Source organism: Hemitrygon akajei, chromosome 5 (assembly GCF_048418815.1).
Source record: "Hemitrygon akajei chromosome 5, sHemAka1.3, whole genome shotgun sequence".
In the NCBI taxonomy this organism is placed as follows: domain Eukaryota; kingdom Metazoa; phylum Chordata; class Chondrichthyes; order Myliobatiformes; family Dasyatidae; genus Hemitrygon; species Hemitrygon akajei.
The window spans coordinates 176,952,877-176,973,375 of record NC_133128.1 but is presented as its reverse complement, the minus strand read 5'-3'; the positions used below and the strand labels follow the sequence as shown (position 1 = coordinate 176,973,375).

Sequence of the window (20,499 nt, the reverse complement as noted above, 5' to 3'; positions counted from 1 at the left end):
CAGCAGGACCAATTACTATGATCACTACCTCCAGAGAGTTCCTTTACCTTAAGCTCCTTAATCAAATCTGGTTCATTACAGAATAGTCAATCTAAAATACCCATTCTGTTGACATTTTACAAATTCCTTCTCTTGGAATCCAGCACCAACCTGATTTTCCCAAACTACCTGCATATTGGAATCTCCCATGACAATCATATCTTTACCCTTTTTTTTGTTTCAGGGCATGTAATAAAATAGACTGAAGTCAGCATGGTTTCCATCAGCAGGGGAAATCTTGCTTGGCAAATCTGTTGAAATTCTTTGAGGAAGTAATGTGCAAGATTGACAAAGGAGAATCAGTGGACGTTATACACTTGGATTTTCAAAAGCCCTTTGGCAAAGTACTCCACATGAGGACATTAAACAAGAGCCCACGGTATTACAGGCAAGATACTAGCATGGAGAGAAGACTGGCTGATTAGCAACAGGCAAAAACTGGGAATAAACAGGGCCTTTTCTGGTTGGCTGTGGTGTCTAGTGGTTATCTACAGGGGTCAGTGTTGGGTCTGATTCTTTTCACATTATATGTCAATGATTTAGATGACAGAATTGATGGATTTGTGGCCAAGTTTGCAAATGATACGAGGATAGGTGGAAGGGCACTTGAGTCATTGAGAACAGTTTGGGGCCTCTTACCCAAGATAGGATGAGCTGGCATTGGAGAGAGTCCGGAGGAGATTCACAATAATGATTCTGGATGAAAGAGTCAATGATGAGGAGCATTGATGGCTCTGGGCCTGTACTCCCTGGAGTTTAGAAGAATCTCACTGAAACCTATAGAATTTGAAAGACCTAAACAGAGAGATTGTTTCATATAGTGCAGGAGTCTAGGACCAGAGGGCACAGCCTCAGAATAGAAGAACATCCTCTTAGAACAGAGTTGAAGAGGAATTTCTTTAATTCCTTAATTAATTCTTTAATGGTGAATCTGTGGAATTCATTATGACAGACAGCTGTGGAGGCCAAGTCACTGGGTATATTTAAAGCAGAGATTGATAGGTTCTTAATTAATGAGGATGTCAAAGGCTACAGGGTGAAGGCAGGAGAATAGGGTTGAGGGGGATAATAAATCAGCCATGATGGAATGGTGGCGCAGACTCAATAGGCTGAATGGCCTAATTCTGCCCCTAGGTCTTATGGTCTAAGTAGCGTTTTACACAACTTTCCACCGCTGCCTGGAAGCGGTTTGTACATTCTCCCCGTGACCGCGTGGTTTCCTCCAGGTGCTCCAGTTTCCTCCCATATTCCAAAGCCATACAGACTGGTAGGTTAACTGGTTGCTGTGAATTCTGCGATGATTAGGCTAGGATTAAATCAGAAAATTGCTGGGGTGGGGGTGCTGCTCGAAAGGCCAGAGGGCCTATACCACGCTGTATCTCTAAAAATAAAATAAATACACAGAGCACTGACTCCAGAAGCCAAAAAAAAAGTAATTTGTAATGCACATTTCTCATACACTGAGAAGGAGAAACACAGTCGCGTGCTGTGTAATGTGTATTTTAGGAGAGCATTTTGAGGCAGGCTGTTCAATGCAGGAAACAGACATGCAATGACTTATCCAGAAAGACAGCCAAAGCAGCCTGAAAACACTCCTGTGGTTTACTGGCGTGATCCTACAATGAGTCAATACATTCTGGCACGCTCCTGTTCTTAAACCCCAATCTGCCTCAAATCACTGCTGTCATTTTCCAACATTCGCCTTTTCCAGTAGTTGTGCACTATTAGAATGATCTCGACAGCCACTGCTTTAACAAGTTGTCTGTGGTAAGAGGCACAATCTCAGTCATGATTTGACACAGATACTTGCTACCAGATGTTTCACAAATTTGATTTGCTCAGCATGCAGGACAGTTTAATGGATTATCACAGTCACCGATAAATTGACTGCTCTGAAACCCGGAAAACTAGCTCCCCTTACTCAGTTATAGTGTTATACACACCAAATGTAACTAGCATTCCGAGCAATTCAATAAACAAATTGACAAGAGTAAAATTGGAGGCCTAGACATCGTATCATGTGGCAGTACACTTCAAAGCACTGTATACAGTACTGTGCAAAAGTCTTGGGCACACATACTGTATATAGCTTGGGAGCCTAAGACTTTTGCACAGTACTGTAGTAATTTTATATATTACACTGTACTGGCTGCCACAAAACAAAATTCATGACATCTGTGAGTGATGATAAACCTCATTCTGATATGGACTGAGAGTGGGAAGGCACAGAGGGAGGGGAATCGTGGATGGGAAAAGGGGGAGAATGGAAGGGAGCAGGAAGCACCAGAGAGACCTTTTGTGTAATGATCAATAAGCCAATTGTTTGGAATCGAATGATCTGGCCTGATGTCTCAAGGCTGTGTTTGCCCACACCCACCCACCCGCCTCTCCACACCTTGCATTTTCCCTTATCAACAGCCCTCATAATTTTGTATACCTCTATCAAATCTCCCCTCAATCCTCTGCACTCCAAGCAATAAAGTCCTAACCTATTCAATCTTTCCTTATAACTCAGGTTCTCCAGACTTGGCAACATCCTTGTAAATTTTCTCTGTACTTTCAAACTTATTTACATCTTTCCTGCAAGTAGGTGACCAAAACTGCACATAATACTCCAAATTAGGCCTCACCAATGTTTCATATAGCTTCAGAATAACACCCCATCTCCTGTACTCAATACTTCGATTTATGAAGCCAACGTGCCAAAAGTTTCATTACAATATTATCAATCTGTGACGCCACTTTAACTGAATTATGGACCTGCATTCTACCACACTCCTCAGTGCTCTTCCACCTTTCACTGTCTAAGACCTATTGTGGTTAGTTAATCCTACCAAAGTGCAACACTTCACACTTGTCTGCATTAAATTCCATCTACCATTTTCAGCCCAATTTTCTGTTCCAGTTTTTTCCCAGCCCACTGTCTATGCCACCTGCCTCTCACCTCTCTGGTGGCGTTCCACCATTGCCACTTCCAACTTCCTTCACCCCCGCCAGATTACAAACTCGCTCTTGTTTCACGTTGACAAATGCAGTATTGTACAAAAACCTTAGGCACCCTAGCTACCGATTTGTGCCTCAGAATTTTACACAGTACCGTAATTCAATTTCAACTGAAACGCAACAGAAACTCAATCATTAAAACTTCACCACTGAATTTCCTCCAAGGTGATGTATAGGTTTGATTCACTAACTCATGAAGGAGCTAAGACATGAGTCAACATCGGCTGTAAGGCACGTCTGGACAGCATTTCTGTGATTTTGGATGAAGCAGGAGTGAGCCCTGGATCAGCCCCTTATCCCCACAGAATTTGGTGGTTGTTCAAACAATCGTTGCTTGTGCATAGCCTCTGCTTGACCTATGATCTTTAAGGAAAGAATCTGGCATCCTTGCCTTCCTAAATTGTCTGAGCTTATATTTTTAGGATCAGGATGTGGATTTTAAACCACGTCTTTAAAATAAATTAAGGGAATTACTCAAAGTGACGCTGATGCAACGAGCACATAGTTAACATGCTGACTAAAGTTTTATCTTTCAAATTGGATCACTAAAGCAATGACTATCTGGTCATGGAATTTTTTTGAAATAGCTGGGAGCACTGAATCCTACAATCTTAACATTATAATATTGATTGTTCAGAAGTACTTCATTACATGCAAAGCATTTTGTGACATTCTGAGATTTTGTAAGGTGCTATGAAAGGTCATTCCTATTCTCAGCTTGATCTGGAACTACTTACTGAGTAAGGTATTGCAGTCAGCTTAGTCATCCAGCGAACTCAGAATTTGTCTTAATTATCATTTAGCAACGACCTCTAACCTAGTACGTGTGTCTCTTTAGTGTCACAGTGCCCTTGTCCCTTTAATAAATATCCAAACAAAAACATGACTACGGAGGTTTCTGGACATGTATGAAAACAAGAAGATACTGGCTAATGTTTCCAGAATTTAGTAAGATTTAACAGCAGAAAACCTGCGATGCACTGTAAGAGTAGGGGTCATTTCGAATTTGGAAATCATTATAATGAAAAAAATTTGTATATTAATTTTTATGCTTTTATCATCCATGTACATCAAGCCATGGCATGATTTACGCTATACACTGGATTCAGCATGGAGCCAAACAGGAGTCTCAATAGCAACACACACAAAATGCTGGAGGTACTCAGCAGGAACTCTCTATGGAAAAAGAGTAAACGAGTCAATGTTTGAGGCCAAGACCCTTCATCAGGAGTTTTAATGTACAGGTATTTCTTCAGTTATGCCAGCTTTCCATTCCTGAGAACTGGTCATAACCCCTGAATAGTTCACATTTGAAAAAGCAAGTGAATTCCTTACTGGCAGAGCCCCACAGCCTCCAGCAAATCCATCCCATTAGTCTTCCAAATACTTGTTGAAACGTCCAGGGTGTACTCAAGTTAGGGAACTGATAAACTGGGGAGGATCTGTGCTAGGAACTGAATGCTCCCAGAGCAATGTCTTTCCTCAGAGTGTGAGGCAGAAACAAAAGGTTTAATAAAGACTAAAGGGAAAGACCAGATTAAGAAAGTGATAAGGTTGACTATCCCACTCAACTAGACAGGCATATTTTGATCACAAAAATACAATGCCAACTATTTTGCAGAATTCCCAACTCATGGGCAGAACTAAGAGCAGCTGTTTTTGTAGAATAAACTGGGCAAATACAGCCATTTAGAGTCATCTGACAATTCCACTTTATTAATCCACCTTGGATATTTTCAACAAAGTATAATGCGCTAAGACCTAACATCTGACCAACAATGTATCAACTTACAAAAAAAAAATGATTATCATAGTGAACAAAATTGTAATATGAAAAGTGCACTGACGATCTGAATTTATTTTAGGCCCTTATACATAACTAGTGAGAATGTTAAATTATCACAAGTGTACAAATAGTTGCAGTAATTTCAAATAGACTGACAACCAGATTAGACTCTGAGTTCATAGAATGTAAAATAATTTGCAGACTTTTAATTGACATACTGTGCAAGAAGCCTGTATTTAAGAGCCGACAGGAAACCACATTGCCATCATCGCCTTGCCCCTTTTGCTGTGGATATCAAAGTGTTCCGTCATCAGCTTACCGTAAAGTTGAATGCCTGGATGCCCGGGCCAAACCACTGCCGACAGGCGAAGGCAGGTTACTCCCCCGATGCAGATCCTCAATGGAACGGCTCCAAGGCTTGCCTTTGTCCATTGCACTCTCCACATTATTTTCGACACTTTCATAGTCAAAGCTGAACAAGATTTCGGCAAATTACAACGTACTTCTTACTCAATAAGGTTAAACAAGTCTGCCATCAAAATGCAGAGCACAATCAACCAATACATCACCTGTCAAACATCTTGCTTTTACTAAATGTTGATGTTCAAGGAAAAGGTTAAGCTGTACTTTGATCCAGGATACATATTATTAAACATAGTTTATGCAGATGTATAAAATTACATATTTACGTCGGGGGGAAGAGAAAAAAACTCCACATCTCATAAATCACACCAGAAGGTGACACTTACGAGTTAAAAGTATTTTAAAGAATACTTTACTGCTACCAAATCAGAAAATACATGGTTAGCAAGGAACATTTTGAGTTCAGCAGTTAACTAAATGGAAGATGAGAGGTGACCTGATAGAGGTGAGATCATGAGAGGCATTGATCGCGTGGACAGCCAGAGGTTTTCTCCCGGGGCTGAAATGGCTAACGTGAGGGGGCATAGTTTTAAGGTGCTTGGAAGCAGGTACAAAGGGGGATGTCAGAGTTAAGTTTTTCCACACAGAGAATAGTGGGTGCGTGGAATGTACTGCTGGCGAAGGTGGTAGAGGCCAATTCATTAGGGTCTTTTAAGACTCTTAGGTACATGGAGCATAGTAAAATAGAGGGCTATGCAGTCAGGAAATTCTAGACAGTTTCTAGAGTAGGTTACATGGTTAGTACAACATTGTGGGCCGAAGGGCCTGTAATGTGCTGTAGATTTCTATGTTTTAAGCTTCTAAACACGTCCTATCAAAATATTCAGCAATACATAGATTTACTGTTATTGACACAAGCATTTGTAAGGAATGGTGCCCTCTCTCTTATAAAATGAATCTTCTATAATGGAAAAAGCATTTTCATTAAAGTAATTATTTGTGCTCATTAATTCCTGGAAAACTAGCAAAGGAGTTTTGGAAATTCATCATCTACCCACAAGTTCAATCCTATCATCGCTCTACTTACTGAGACTTTTTTCCAGTTCTAGGTTCTAATGTGTATGTACGTCTAGAAGACAGAAGCAGAATTAGGCTATTCGGCCATCGAGCTTGCTCTGCCATTTTATCATGGATGATCCAGTTCCCTCGCAACCCCATTTCCTGCCTTCTCCTTGTAACCTTTCATACTCTGACTAATCAAGAACCTATCAACCTCCACCTTAAATGTACCTAAAGACCTAATTTCCACAGCTGCCTGTTGCAACGTAGTCTTAGATGCATTTACCAATCAAGAACCTATCAATTAATATACCCAATTATCTGGCCTCCACAGCCATCTGTAGCAGAGATTTCCACAGAATCACTACCCTCTGGCTGAACAAATTCCCCCTCATCTCCTTTCTAAATCAGCTTCCCTCTGTTCTGATGTCATGCCTCTAGACTGCCCAACTATAGGGAGCACCCTCTCCATATCCACACTACCTTGGCCTTCCAACATTCGACAGGTTTTACTGAGAGACCCCTTATTCTTCTACGTTCCAGAGAGTACAATCCCAGAACCACCAAATTCTCTCATATGATAAGACTTTCATTCCCAGAATAATTTTCATGAACCTCCTTTGAACCCTCTCCAGTGTCAGCATATCATTTCTTAGATAAGGGGCTCAAAATTGCTCACCATACTCCAAGCGAGGCCTCACCGGTACCTTCTAAAGTCTCAGCATTACATCCCTCTTCTGATATTCTAGTCCCCTCAAAATGAATGCTAACATTGCATTTGCCTTCCTCACCACTGACTCAACCCGCAAGTTAACCTTTAGAGCAGGGGATTCCCAACCTCGTGTCCATGGACCGCTCAGTTAATGGTAGGGATCCATGGCATAAAAAAGGTTGGGAACCCCTGCTTTAGGGAATTGTACACAAGGATTCTCTACACCTCGGATTTTTAAATTTTCTCTCCATTTAGAAAAGAGTCTACACTTTCATTCCTTCTACCAAAGTGCATGACCATACACTTCCTGAAACTGTATTCTATCTGCCTTTGTCCATTCTCCTAATCTGTCTAAATCCTTCTGCAGACTCTCTGCTTCCCCAACACTACTTGCCCCTCCACCTATCTTTTTATTGACTGCAAAACAAAGCCATCAATTCTATCATCCAAATCACTGACATATAACATAAAAAGATTCTGATACAGACCCCTGTGGACCACTACTCAACATCAGCCAATCAGAAAGTCCCCCCTTTATTCCCACTCTCTTTGCCTCCTGCCAGTGAGCCATATTTCTATCCATGCTAATAGCTTTCTTGTAATGCCACGGGCTCAGATCTTGTTAGGCAGCCTCATGTGTGGCAACTTGTCAAAGGCCTTCTGAAAATCCAAGTAAACAACATCCACTGACTCTCCTCTGTCCGTCCTGCCTGTTACTTCCTCAAAGAACTCAATCAGACTTGTCAGGCAAGATTTCGCTTTAAGGAAATCATGCTGACAATCTATTTTATCACGCGCCCTCAAGTACCCTGAAACCTAATCCTTAATATGGGACTCCAACATCTTCCCGAACACTGTAGTCAGACTAGCGGGCCTAAAATTCCTGTCTTCTGCCTTCCTCCCTTCTTGAAGAGAGGAGTGACATTTGCAATCCAGTCCTCCAGAACCATGCCAGGATCAACTGATTCTTGAAAAATCATTACTAATGCCTCCACAATCTCTTCAGCTAACCCTTTCGGAACCAAGGAGTACAGCCCATCTGGTCCAGGTGACTTACCTACAGGGAGACCCTGCAGCTTCCAAAGTACGTTCACCCTAATGGCAACTGCACTCCCTTCTGCACCCTGACACTCTTGAACTTCCGGCATACTGCCAGTGTCCTCCACAGTGAAGGCTGATGCAAAATACTTATTCAGCTTGCCCACCATTCCCTTGACCTCATTACCACTTCTCAAGCGACAGTTTTCCACTGGTCCAATAACCACCCTCGCCTCTCTTTTACTCTTTATATATCTGAAAATACTTTTGGTACCCTCTTTGATACTTTTGTCCTGCTTAGCTTCATACTACGTTAAACAAACTTTTCACTGGCTGATGATCAAAAGGACTACTTACGTAACTGCACACTGTGCGAAGGAGAGGTACTCCACCAGTATGTCGAGACCTTGGTTCTCTTCATTCAAAAATTCTCTCACCCAACTGTGAAAGAAAACAAAATGGGCATACTGTATAAGGACATATAGCTTAAAAAAAAACAAGTCGTAATAGTTAATCAGCCCAGTCTATCAAAAATATAATGCAAAAATAATAAACCTCAGGAGTTTCTGGTCTGTATCTATTGCTGATATAGTAAAATCACCAGAAATGGATAATCAAACACAACGAGCTCTTCAGTAGTTAATTATTTCCTGACACCCCCATCCCCCACCAGACCACCAAAAATACACAATTTTCATGACCTTTTTCCTTTACAGCACCACAGGATTTCATACTCACTTTACGTCAAGAACCACCAGACGTGGAGCATTTAAATTTCAGCATTACTCTATACATTATGAAAGTCAGGCCCACAGCTAAATGAAGACAACAAATTCGTGTGTCAGGGAAAGAAGATGTTGAAATGAAATTTTTAATCAAACTGTCGAGGCAGGGAATCTTCCACTCCAAAAATAAATCCGATTTGTAAACCAGAAGTACTTTTACTCTAATGAACACTGCCCGCTCTATCTTTAAAACTGAAGGTGTAAAGAACACACACAAAATGCTGGTGGAACACAGCAGGCCAGGCAGCATCTATAAGGAGAAGCACTGTCGATGTTTCGGGCCAAGACCCTTCGTCAGGACTAACTGAAAGGAAAGATAGTAAAAGATTTGAAAGTAGTGGGGGGAGGGGGAAATACGAAAAGGTGTAAAGACTTCCTTTACACTTCAAAGCACAGGGTCACTTCAAGCCTGTATTTCTAATATAGTTTATCTATTGGGATGAACATTCTATAATTCCTTTTATTCAAAGCCCTTAAATATGTAAATCTAAACATTATGCAGCACAGATACAGACCTGCATCCATTGGAGCCCCGAGTATAATTAATTTTTCATTCAAGTCTCTTAATGGGCAGAGGTTTGGCAGTGCAAGCACACTTTAAACCCCATAACCACCCCCCGCCCTGATATAAATAGCTTTTCATTAACTATTAAAATCTTGACCACCGCATGAGCAGCGACTTTAGTACTGCAAATCAAGTATCAGCAGAGTAAATTATTCCTTTCCATCTAGAGTGCATGTGAGGATATCAGGGGAAAAGAAGAACGCTACATCTGGTAGCACTTGGCTATATCTGAAATTCCAACATGGTGAGCCAGGAGATTTAGCCTCAGACAATAAGGGAAATGAAATTTCAGAGTGGGAGACAGGCTTGGGTAAACTTCTTGCACACAATTTACAAAATAGTATTTACTTTACAACAAAATAGGCATATGTCTTGTATTTAGCTATGTCCTCAAGTTCTCATTAATTACATGATACATGAGGTACATTGTCACTGGATAATTTTCTTGGCTTTGGTCTGACAAGATACTGTTTAAAACATTTGAATTAAAAAAAACACACACCACTTGTTTATGCCCAAGCAATTTATTGAACCATCATATACCACCATGCAGCAGACTGTTTCTGTTTCACAATTCTACTACATGCTGACCTTCCTGTTTTAACTGCATTTTAATCAGGGAAGGGGAAAATCTTTCAGATAGAGAGGGGAAAACAAAAGACAAAAATGAAAACATTCATCACACCTAATAGTTTTTTTTCCCCATATCTGTCAGGCAGGTATCTGATGAACTTCAGGGTCTCGTACCGATGAATGACACATCATTCACTTTTGAAAATAAACCGCATACCAAAGAAAGATGATGGATGATATTTTGGGCTTTTACAGAAAAGCATTCATCTGCCATCCAAATCATTAAGTACAAAAAACGGAAGGCACACAGATGCTATTACGACAAGCCTCACGTGAAGGGATGACAATAAGCTGTACTTTTAACATAACGTACAAGGGGTGGCGTGGGAGTGTAGCGGTCAGTACAGGCGATGCAGGTTCAATCCCCCCGCTGCCCGTAAGGAGTCTGTACATTCCCCCTGTGATTGCATGGGTTCCCTCCAGGTGCTCCGGTTTTCTCCCACAGTCCAAAGACATACCAGATAAACAAACACAAGTCTGTGGTCCTCTGAGAGGCCGAATCAAGTAGGTGAAGATTTAAAAAGCCCATAGTGAGAAAATGCTCAGATCTGGAGTGGTTACATTTCTTTATGTTGAAAGATCTTATGGATTATCCTGGAAGGTTAATCGCTCATTGTAAATTGTTCTGTGATTAGGCTAGCATTAAGTTGGGGGACCGCTGGGTAGCTTCGCTCAAAGGCCTGGAAGGGCCTACTCCATTCTGTCTCAATAAATAGGTAGATAGATAAATAAATACATTTAAGGTCTGGATGAAACTGCAGCCAATTGAGCAGACAGCACATCCTGAAGTAACAGTAGAAAGCTCAGTTGATTTTCACAACATACTTCAATAGCATGCAATCAACCAATATTATACTGTACATCAAAATGGCTGAAATGGAATTTCCCTCTTGATAATTATAAACAGTAGCCCAGAGGAATAGTACTAAACTAGAGCTGTAAGACTGCAATATTTCTGACCCATGAGGAATTAATCTTACCTCTGACCTGGCAGGAAATCCAGCACTGTTCCACTCTGCTGGTCCCAAGTTAAAACAGCAGATTAAGGGTAATCATGTTACAGTAGACTAACCTGCAAATTTATAATGCAATCTTCCAGCTTAAGTTGAGTGTTGGTATGCCCACATTTTAAAACTCAGGCTATCAAGAGGAGCAAAATCTCCCGGTTCAACTTTTACCACCTTCATTTCCAGGCATAAGACCATGAGATATAGGAGCAGAATTAGGCCATTTGGCCCATCGGGTCTGCTCCTCCATTTCATCATGGCTGATCCATTTTTCCTCTCAGCCCCAATCTCCTGCCTTCTCTCTGTATCCCCTCATGCCCTGGCCAATCAAGAATCTATCAAACTCTGCCGTAAGTATACATAAAGACTTGGCTTCCACTGCTGCCTGTACAACAAATTCCTCAGATTCACCACACACTGGCTAAGGAAATCTTCATTTGAACAGGATGCCCCCTCTATTCTAAGACTGTGTCCTCTGATCTTAGACTCTCCCACCAGAGAATGCACCCTCTCTACATCCACTCTAACTAGGCCTTTTGCCATTCAATAGGTTTCAACTCCCCCATTCTTCTGAATTCCAGTGAATACAGGCCCAGAGCCATCAAACACTCTTCATATGACAAGCTGTTCAATCCAAGAACCTCCTATGAACCCTCTTCAGTTTCAGCACATCCTTTCTAAGGGGCCCCAAACAGCTCACAATATGCCATGAGGCCTAACCAGTGCTTTTTAAAGTCTCAACATTATATCCTTGCTTTTATATTCTAGTCCTCTTGAAATGAATGCTAATATTGCATTTGCCTTCCTCACCATAGACTCAGCCTTTCAAATCCAAAAACCTCAGCTTAGTGTTTTGTTGCCCGACGTCCATTACATGGGGTTCTGAAGCTGGGGTCCACAGATCCCTTGCCGAATGATATTGGTCCATGGCATTAAAAAAGGTTGGGAATCCCTGGTAGACCATACCCATTGATATATGGTTGGCTAGGTCACAGACAGCCCTCATTTTCCCATTATCAATTTTGTTCTTAACTATTATCTTCATCTCTAGTATCAGTGCAATTCTGATCCTCTGCACTTCAGGCAAATCCTCCTCTCATCCAGCCCCTACCCTGTAAAATTCCTCATCAATCCCTATTTGAGCACCTTCCATATCTTTGAAGGCTCCCTTCAAACCTGCATCCCTTCTGATGACCTCTCTCTTTGATTTAGTATCCATCTCTTATGCTCCACCTTTAAACATAAAAACTGCAGTTGATGATGAAAGAGCAGGGAAAAGAAATGGATGAATAGTCGTGGGCACGAAGTTAAAAGAAAGCCTTAAATAAAGGCAAGGACCCTAATCTGGAAAGTGAGACACATCTGTAATAACTATCTTGTATTCTCCATAAGATCTCTCAACATAAAGAAATACAGCTACACCAGAACCTGAACATTTTCTCTGTAAGGGCTTTTATCTGCACCTACTTGATTCTGCCTTCAAGGGAACCACAACTTCATCAGAGTTTGGAGGCTTGTGTGCCTCAATGGCCCGGAGAGCTATGTTGGCTGGAGTCAGTGCTTTATGCTTTGGCTCTTGGTAGGGTCACCAATGCCAAACAGGTCAATGGGTCCTCCAGGTTTGGGGGTTCAACTCAGGGCTCACAACCCTGACTGGTCAAAAACAAAATCGTTACAGAAATAGCAATGAAGAATCCTTCCGCATCCGAGCGTGACGGTATTCCGGAGTCTCCATTTGAGACTTGCATGACCGACAGAAGTGAAAACCGAGATGAGGTTACTGACACAATGAAGCCCTGAACACCACCAGAGATGGAGGACCTTCATTGCTGCCCTAAATACCAGCAATGCAATGGGCAATGAGCTGAGGCTTGATCCTGGATGTTTCAGAGATTACCTGCTCGAACAATAGTGGATTATTTATATTTATTCATTTTTCACAATTTGGGCAATGACAACAAAGCCAGCATTTCCTGCCCTTGACGTAATAATAATAAACTGACTTCTTGAACCAGAATATTCCTTTAATGAAGCTACTCCCATTGTTCCAGGATTTAGGAGCAGCAATACATTTCAATGGTCATATATTCTATGGGGATTTAATAATAATGACACACGAATGCTTTCTGCTTCACTGTCCAGGCTGATGCAGATTAGAATGACCTTTATGGCTTTTACTGTGCTTCAATGTACTCTGATTAATTCGTGGGTCAGATCCCAAATATGTAACAGGCTAGAGACAGCAGTGAGGTTTATTTGCAGTACCCTTACGATAAACTCCAGAATCATTTCCTTTCACGCAGGGAATCTGGGCCCTTGGTGTTATAACTTAAATATTTTTACAAGATAGGAAAACAGTGCAAAAAAAAAAATTCATCTAGTTAGTCCACATGTAGTTTGATTATTTAAGGATATTAAAGCAACTTCCATGTTGTTGCTCATAATCCTGTCTTCTTTTATATAGTTTGTTCAAAATACTGCAGGGAATTATAGACAGCATCTTGCAATAAAAATTACAAAAAATCAGATTCGTTAATAAAGCTATTGCTGCTGTAGAAATGCTGCAGTTAAATTCATATACAAGTAGTTATAATTCAATTTATATTGAGGTTGCTAAACAGCCAAACAGCATTGTCTGGCTTGTCTACTTTGGGGATTTAATCCAAGCAAGCATTTTGGCACAGATTAGCTCTTTCAGATCCAAAGAAATTATCAATCTTGAACCCCAAAAAAATAAATCAACAAAGAGAGAATTTTATTAAAGCCTCACACAAGAGGCTGAATGGGAAACTAATGTAATAATTTGTTCACTTTCAGCATCCTGAGTATTTAATTCATTTAAAATGAAATTCCCTGATGAATGCTCCCAACAACGTGGTTTGAAACGTATAGTTTCTTTCCAGTCTGTTTATAATTTTAGTGAGAGTTGCAAAAGTCTGTGGGTCTGGAACCAACAGCACTAAAATGTTAAATGTCAGCAATTATTTACGGTCACCCATGTAAATTCTTTATGGTACATGGCAATTTAGAAAGGCTGATGATAGCTCCCTTGTGGACTATTTAGATGGTGTAATTATTTGGCCACTGATCAAAATGACCAAGTAAATAGTCCCTCATATAATTTACTATCTTGTGCTTCAGCCAAATATTCACATGGCCTATACATCCCTTACCAAAATTAATGTCTTAAAATATGTATTAATTCATGAGGTATAAATATACTCTGCTTTCATGTTAACAAGCATTAAAATGACGTCTCACAATAAAATTTTAACCTTCCCTTCTGCACAATAACGCCAGTACTAGAAATATTTTATTAGCTTTGAAGCATTCTGGAATACTGAAGTCATAAAGAGATCATACAAAGTCAAGTTCCTCCAAATCCCCTTCACATTTACCATTTAACATCAGCAAGTCATTGCCAGGTTTTAGACAACATAAGATGGAAAATAAACCCTCCTCCACAGCCATGCAAATTCTGCAACCTCAAATCATCACTGGCTCTTCGTGCATCACAGTGATATTCATCTTTATTCCACAGGTGTCCTTGCCAAACTACAGAGAGTTGAGGAAAATTAAGTTTGAATGTTGGATCAAGAATTGGAAGTTACTGGAACTCCCTTGTTTTTGGAGTGCTAATACGAGAGTTAATTGAATTGATCCATTCTGTACTCAAGTGATTAACAGGGATGTTACATGGTGTCCATGACAAAAGGTGATGACCTTATTGCTCCTGGCAGAAGTATCATGCAATTCATCTTCCACCCTTTTGCTGTGAGTCTCATTAAAAGTAATCAGCCCTTCAAGGCACAACTCCTTGCAAGCCCAACAGCAGGAATGGGTTAACTGAAAAGTGAAAAAATTGCAGATGCTGGAAATCCGGGCAAATAGACTGGGATGTCGAGGTGTTGGGATGAAGTGGGTTTTTTTTGATGGCCTCGAGATCATGGTCTCATTGGGGGGTTTGTTTTTGCTTGCATGGTGAGCGATGGGTGGGGGGGTCCTGATGCTTTTGCTGAGGCAGGTGGGGGGGGAGAGTTGTTGATGCTTGTGTGTGGGAGGAAAGGAGGTTCGCTGGGGTTCTAATGCTTTTCTGTCATTCATTCTGTGGGATTTTTCCTTATGTTTCGTGGATGTCTGTGAACAGTAAGATTTCAGGCTGTATATATTCTCTGATATTAAATGGAAACATTGAACAGAGAATGAGAGAAAGTGTGAAATGATCAGGCAATGTCTGTTGGAGGAGAAGCAGAATTAATGTTTCATCGGGTCACAATGAGGGAAATTGGAGGCTACAGTAAAGAGCTTTTGGAGCCAACTTGTGAAGTCACCCTGATTATCAGTAGCGGGATCCTCTCAATGGTATGAAAAAATGGAATGGTATGGAAAATGGTACGAAAATATGGAAGACAGCATGCTACGCTTTTCCTTTGGTGGCAATTATTTTCTGTGGGAGCTCCAATTCATGTCACAAGGAGTTGAAAGGTGGATTACGTGAGGGCCAATACTCCAATTGGCATCTACCTGATGCAGGAAAAACATGATGTGAATTGCAAGTTGAAATGTCCAAAATCCACTCTGTTCGGATTCCATTTGCAGAAGATAAATCTGAGCTAAATAAATTTCAAGTGATGTGACGCTGAGAAACAGAGCCATGTAATCAACTTTTAGGCAAATACATAGTTTTGTTGGAATGAGTTTCTTTTTAAATCCTACAAGACTTCATAGTACTGAGCACTCGGTCTCCGCTGCATCTCATAAGGATGCACTATATGCTTGCTATCCACTGCCATCTTCAACAGCAAGCCCACTGCAGTTACAAGCCAACTAAAACAGATGGGCTGAAGACGTGTGTGTCCTTTTTGGATGTTAGATGAACTCCAGCCTTGAAGAAATCATAATCTTTTTTAAAGTAGAACTAAGCAATGTTGTGTTGGCGCATGGCCTAGTGGGCAAGGCATCAGACTAGTAACCTGAAGGTCACTGGTTCGAGCCTCAGCTGAGGCAGCGTGTTTGTGTCCTTGAGCAAGGCACTTAACAACACATTGCTCTGGGACGACACCGGTGCCAAGCTGCATGGGTCCTAGTGCCCTTCCCTTGGACAACATCGGTGGCGTGGAGAGGGGAAGGCCTGCAGCTTGGGCAACTATCGGTCTCCCATACAACCCTGCCCAGGCCTGCACCCTGGAAACTCCAGGCGCAGATCCATGGTCTCTCGAGACCGACGGATGCCACCATTAAGCAATGTTGGACAAGTCCAAAATGAATAATGGACTCTTTTTAATGCCCTGCTCGATAGTTACATTCAGCAAAATTTTATTACCACACCCATGGGACTTTGCTATGCACAGTTTGGCTGTCCTTAACTGTGACAGTGCTTCAGAAGTGTAGCTGTTTAATTAATAAGTCAATACAACAAGCAAGGTTTTGTTTATTATCCATCCATAGAGAAGATGATGTTCCTCAATTGTCTATCCTGTGTTGTTGGGAAGGGTGTTCGAGAATTTAGACCTGGCAGCACTAAAATAATGTGTTCCCAAGTATAAAACCTGCAGAAATTCTCATGAGCCTGTTGTCTGGTTCATGTTAAAGACAAAGGCCATGTGTTCAGACGGTGTGGTTGGAGTAACCTTGGCCCAATAGTTTCAACCACTTTGTACCTTGTGGTCAATGCAGTATATATTTGGAGTAGTGGACAAGGTACAAATCAAACAGGCCACTTTGCCCCGGATATCTGGAGTGTTATTGGAGCAGCATTCATCGAAACAGGTACAGAATATTACATCACACTACTGACATACTGTACAGACAGTGGAGAGGCACAAGGTTACTGTTCATTTCACAGACCATCCTACAGGGCTGCGTAGGCCAGAACTTCAGAAGAATTTAAAGGTCGAGGTGGATACATTTTTGAAAAATCAAGGGTTTGAGAGCATTAGGGATCTGTTACAGAAGAGGTTTTGCAGCCAGTGCAGATCAGCCCCAGTTGCATTGAAGGCTAGGCAGGTTTGAGGAGCCGGGTGGCCTGCCTCTGCTCTCGAGTTTCTGCATTCACAGGCCAAAATAAATGCATTCCACTCTACCTAAACAGAACACTATAAAACAAATTCTAGGTCATTGTCTGTGCTGTAACAAGGATATTAGTGAGACTCCAAATAGGTTCAATATTTAACTATTAGGAACATAGGAAGCTTACTTGTAATTTTTTTTAAGCAAAGATACCTGGAAAATATAAATCAAAAGCTAAAAGTAACCATCTTTAAAGACAGAAAATTAAACTTAACAAAGTTTTGAAGCATACCCGATATAGTTTGTTCTAAGGGAAATCTCCAGTTCTCGCAGGACTTGAGTTGATTCTTGCACTCTTCTTCTGAACTTCTGCAAATGTTTAATTGAAACCATCTTAAAGTCAAGAAAGAACCACTGATTCAGAACTGAAACTTATCACATGTGCTGTAGATTTCTCATTCAACAAAAAGCAAACAAATCTTAGTTCACCAAGGCAATACCACTATCATTAATGGGTTAAGGGGAAGCTTGGCACTGAACATGGAAATAACAGTATGAAATTATTATATTATAACTAAGTAGTGCACACATGATCTTCTTTTCCTGTTCCCAAAGCCCCTACGCTACTGTGCCCATTTACTTTGATCTAATGCTAAGCTGAAACTTGTTTAAACACCTAAAATAAACAGAAAGCCTTTCAGGATGTACAGAAACAGATAAATACTGCAAGTCATGCCAAGAACGAAGATTTTGCATTCTTTAAATTTCAGAAAAGAAAAGCAACATGGTGCGTACTTTGGAGAAGGAGGAAGTTCCTGTGGAGAAAGCTGATGGTCACCAGGATTAGTATAATAACAGCACCAGTGTAACATAACACTCCTTCTCTTCCTTTTCCATTTTATTATTCAACTACACAAGTTCAATAGGGCAAAACAAAAAAATACTAAGCAACAATGGCATTCTAAAATTAAATTGCAGGTTCAGAGGTAGAAAGTTAACCTTTGCTGAATTCACATTATGCTTGATATAATGATGTAAATGCACAAAACTCAATCTCAGAAATTCAGCTCCACATACATGTACTTTTATTGAAAAATACAATAGCTGCTAAATTTTTGTCTGGATTAAATGTCGTGCATAGTGGTAATCCAAGAAGTAAGCAAGACCTCTTTGACACTTCAGTGGGGTTATACTAAAAAAATTGTACAATAAAAATAGAATTTCCATTTATTAAACCACACAGATCATTATCCTAGGTATTCTCTTTAAAGGTACCAATTTCCACAAAGCTAGTACTTTATCTCTACAACTCATCACAATGTCCATCCTCACCAAAAGTCAACAGCATTTCACAGACTTCAGCATTTCTAAAGAACAATTCTGACTCGCGGTTCTTCCTTAAACTTTATACATTCAATATGGGTGCAAAAATTACTTTAAACCACCTTCACTCGAAGAATAATCTATGAATGTGGTTTGTATTTCCGTAGGTTCGGCACTGAAAATCAGTTCGACTGATCTTTCATTCACATGAATCCTTCCAATAAAACTGCATGTCAAATGTGTGGAACATATTTAACTTTTATTATCTTTACAATTCATACCATCTTCTGAGAAGTTGCCAATTCAGTTTTATGGAACAAACTTTTATGCCAAGAAAGGAAAACATTCTGGTGTTTCCTTCCTGGTTTCTGTATGTCCTCAGTTTGAACCAATCTGTGAAGTCATTGCCAATGGGGCATCTTGGTTAAGATCAAAAGGAAATACATCAACATGCGGTACTTCCTTGTCCCTGCTTGATCTAGTTTGGAAGCCAGTAAACCTGGACAAGCTCTACTTCTGAACTGAGGGCACCAATTGAAAACTCTAAAGTACTTCAAAACCCGTCCTGATCAAACTGAAAGAAATAATGTGCTGTGAGAGGAAAAAGTTAGCTGAAAAATTTCACACAAGGTGACAAACATAGCATTTTTGCATACATCACAAGAAAACACAAATTTGAACTAAGCAAATCATTTACAAGAAAAGGAGGAAGCCACTCTAGTTCCTTTCATTAAAAGCACTCTACCTTTCTGGTCACAGCTGGATCAAGATAACCTTTCAACTTCAGAATATATGTGTGTGGAGGATTTTTCACTTGAAATCTTTCCTGTAATGGAAAGAAAATTCAAACATTAGTTGGATGATTTGATCACTGAATATCACTAAATTTTAAATATTTTTACATTTTGATATGCCTCTTGAATTCTCCCGTTTCCTATTCAGGTAGCGAATTGCTACTTTTAGCAGACTATTCACAGAAGGCACATCACTATGATAATCTCCAAAATACCAGCATTGTATTTAAAGTTCACAAACAGTAGTTTAAATTATTCTCCCTCAAGAAGCGGCAGTATCCAAATTTTGATTTTCGCAACCGTACTTCCATTGAGTGACGTTGGACGGTGTAAGTTGGCCTTTTAAGCACTTCTTTCAATTAGCTTCACGTTTAGTTTAGTTTTTTGCTGTGTAATGTTTCACTGCCACAAGTCATGAACTTTGAAAATCAGGGCCTGTAGCTATCTTATGATTACCTAGAACAGATGAAATTCTTGTGAAACTGACATACAGATTAGGCCTCCTTGGCCTGCATCATTTTATAAAATCATTCTTGACAAGGTTATGATCTTAATTTTGCTGTCCCATCGATCCCAGTAACCTTCACCACCTTGTACATCAAGAAACTATCTACTTTTGCCTTAAATATATTTGAATTCCATCATCCTTTCATGAAGAAAACTTTCAAGCTTCTAGGTAAAGGAAAATCTAATTTCCTTCTCAAGACGGAGAGCTCTTATTTTTAAACAGCGACACCTTGCTGGTGGATCTTCCCTCTAGACAAGACATCATCGCCCTGTCAAGACTCGTCATAATGTTATAGGCTTCAATTAAGTTTCCTCTTATGTCTGAACTCCAGTGGTTACAAGCCTAGCTTGACCAACAAAAGGCAATGCACTTATTCCAGGTGTAAGTGCCTCTGACGTTTTTCCAATGCAGTCACGTCCAACTTTAAAATGAAACCAAATCTACGCACAGTAACAAAACCCGAATGAGATTCTCAGCATCTGTGGAGGGAAATGAACAGCTGGCGTTATGAGCTGGGACCCCCCCCCCCCCGAAAAACTGCAAAATGAGGACAGCAGGTATGAAGAGATGGTGTTTGGGTGGGCGTAAGCGGGATGCGAGAATTGGCAATCCTCCAGAGGAATTAGAGGCATTGGTGATCTTTCTTAGCCGAGGGTTGGAGCAGGAAAAGCTATTGGTGATATTCACTCCTAATAACTTGAAACGCCCAAGCTAAATACCATTGATGTAGACAACAGCATGTGTCCACCCCCTTTCCCAAAGTCAATGGCAAGCTCGCTCATTTTGCTGGCATTGAAGGAATGGGAAGTGGAATTAACATTACAAGGAACCAGAGGCTCCAGACGGCCAGAGAAGGTGGAATGCAGACCCTCAGC

General features: G+C 40.6%; 1 protein-coding gene across 8 annotated transcripts in view; it reads right to left on the bottom strand.

Moving 5' to 3' along the window:
• The window catches only part of LOC140728506 (formin-like protein 2), a 237,700-nt gene that overhangs the window by 58,964 nt on the left and 158,237 nt on the right, over positions 1-20,499 (bottom strand). For all 8 annotated transcript variants that reach the window (XR_012099089.1, XM_073047320.1, XM_073047319.1 and 5 more), the window contains exons 3-6: positions 19,068-19,148; positions 17,292-17,368; positions 8,358-8,441; positions 5,148-5,300 (exon numbers count right to left, since the gene is read on the bottom strand). Coding sequence is in view for 7 of the 8 variants with exons in the window: in XM_073047320.1 (XP_072903421.1) it covers positions 5,148-5,300; positions 8,358-8,441; positions 17,292-17,368; positions 19,068-19,148 (395 nt within the window). In the remaining variant the exon portion in view is untranslated. The remainder of the gene's footprint in view (positions 1-5,147; positions 5,301-8,357; positions 8,442-17,291; positions 17,369-19,067; positions 19,149-20,499) is intronic.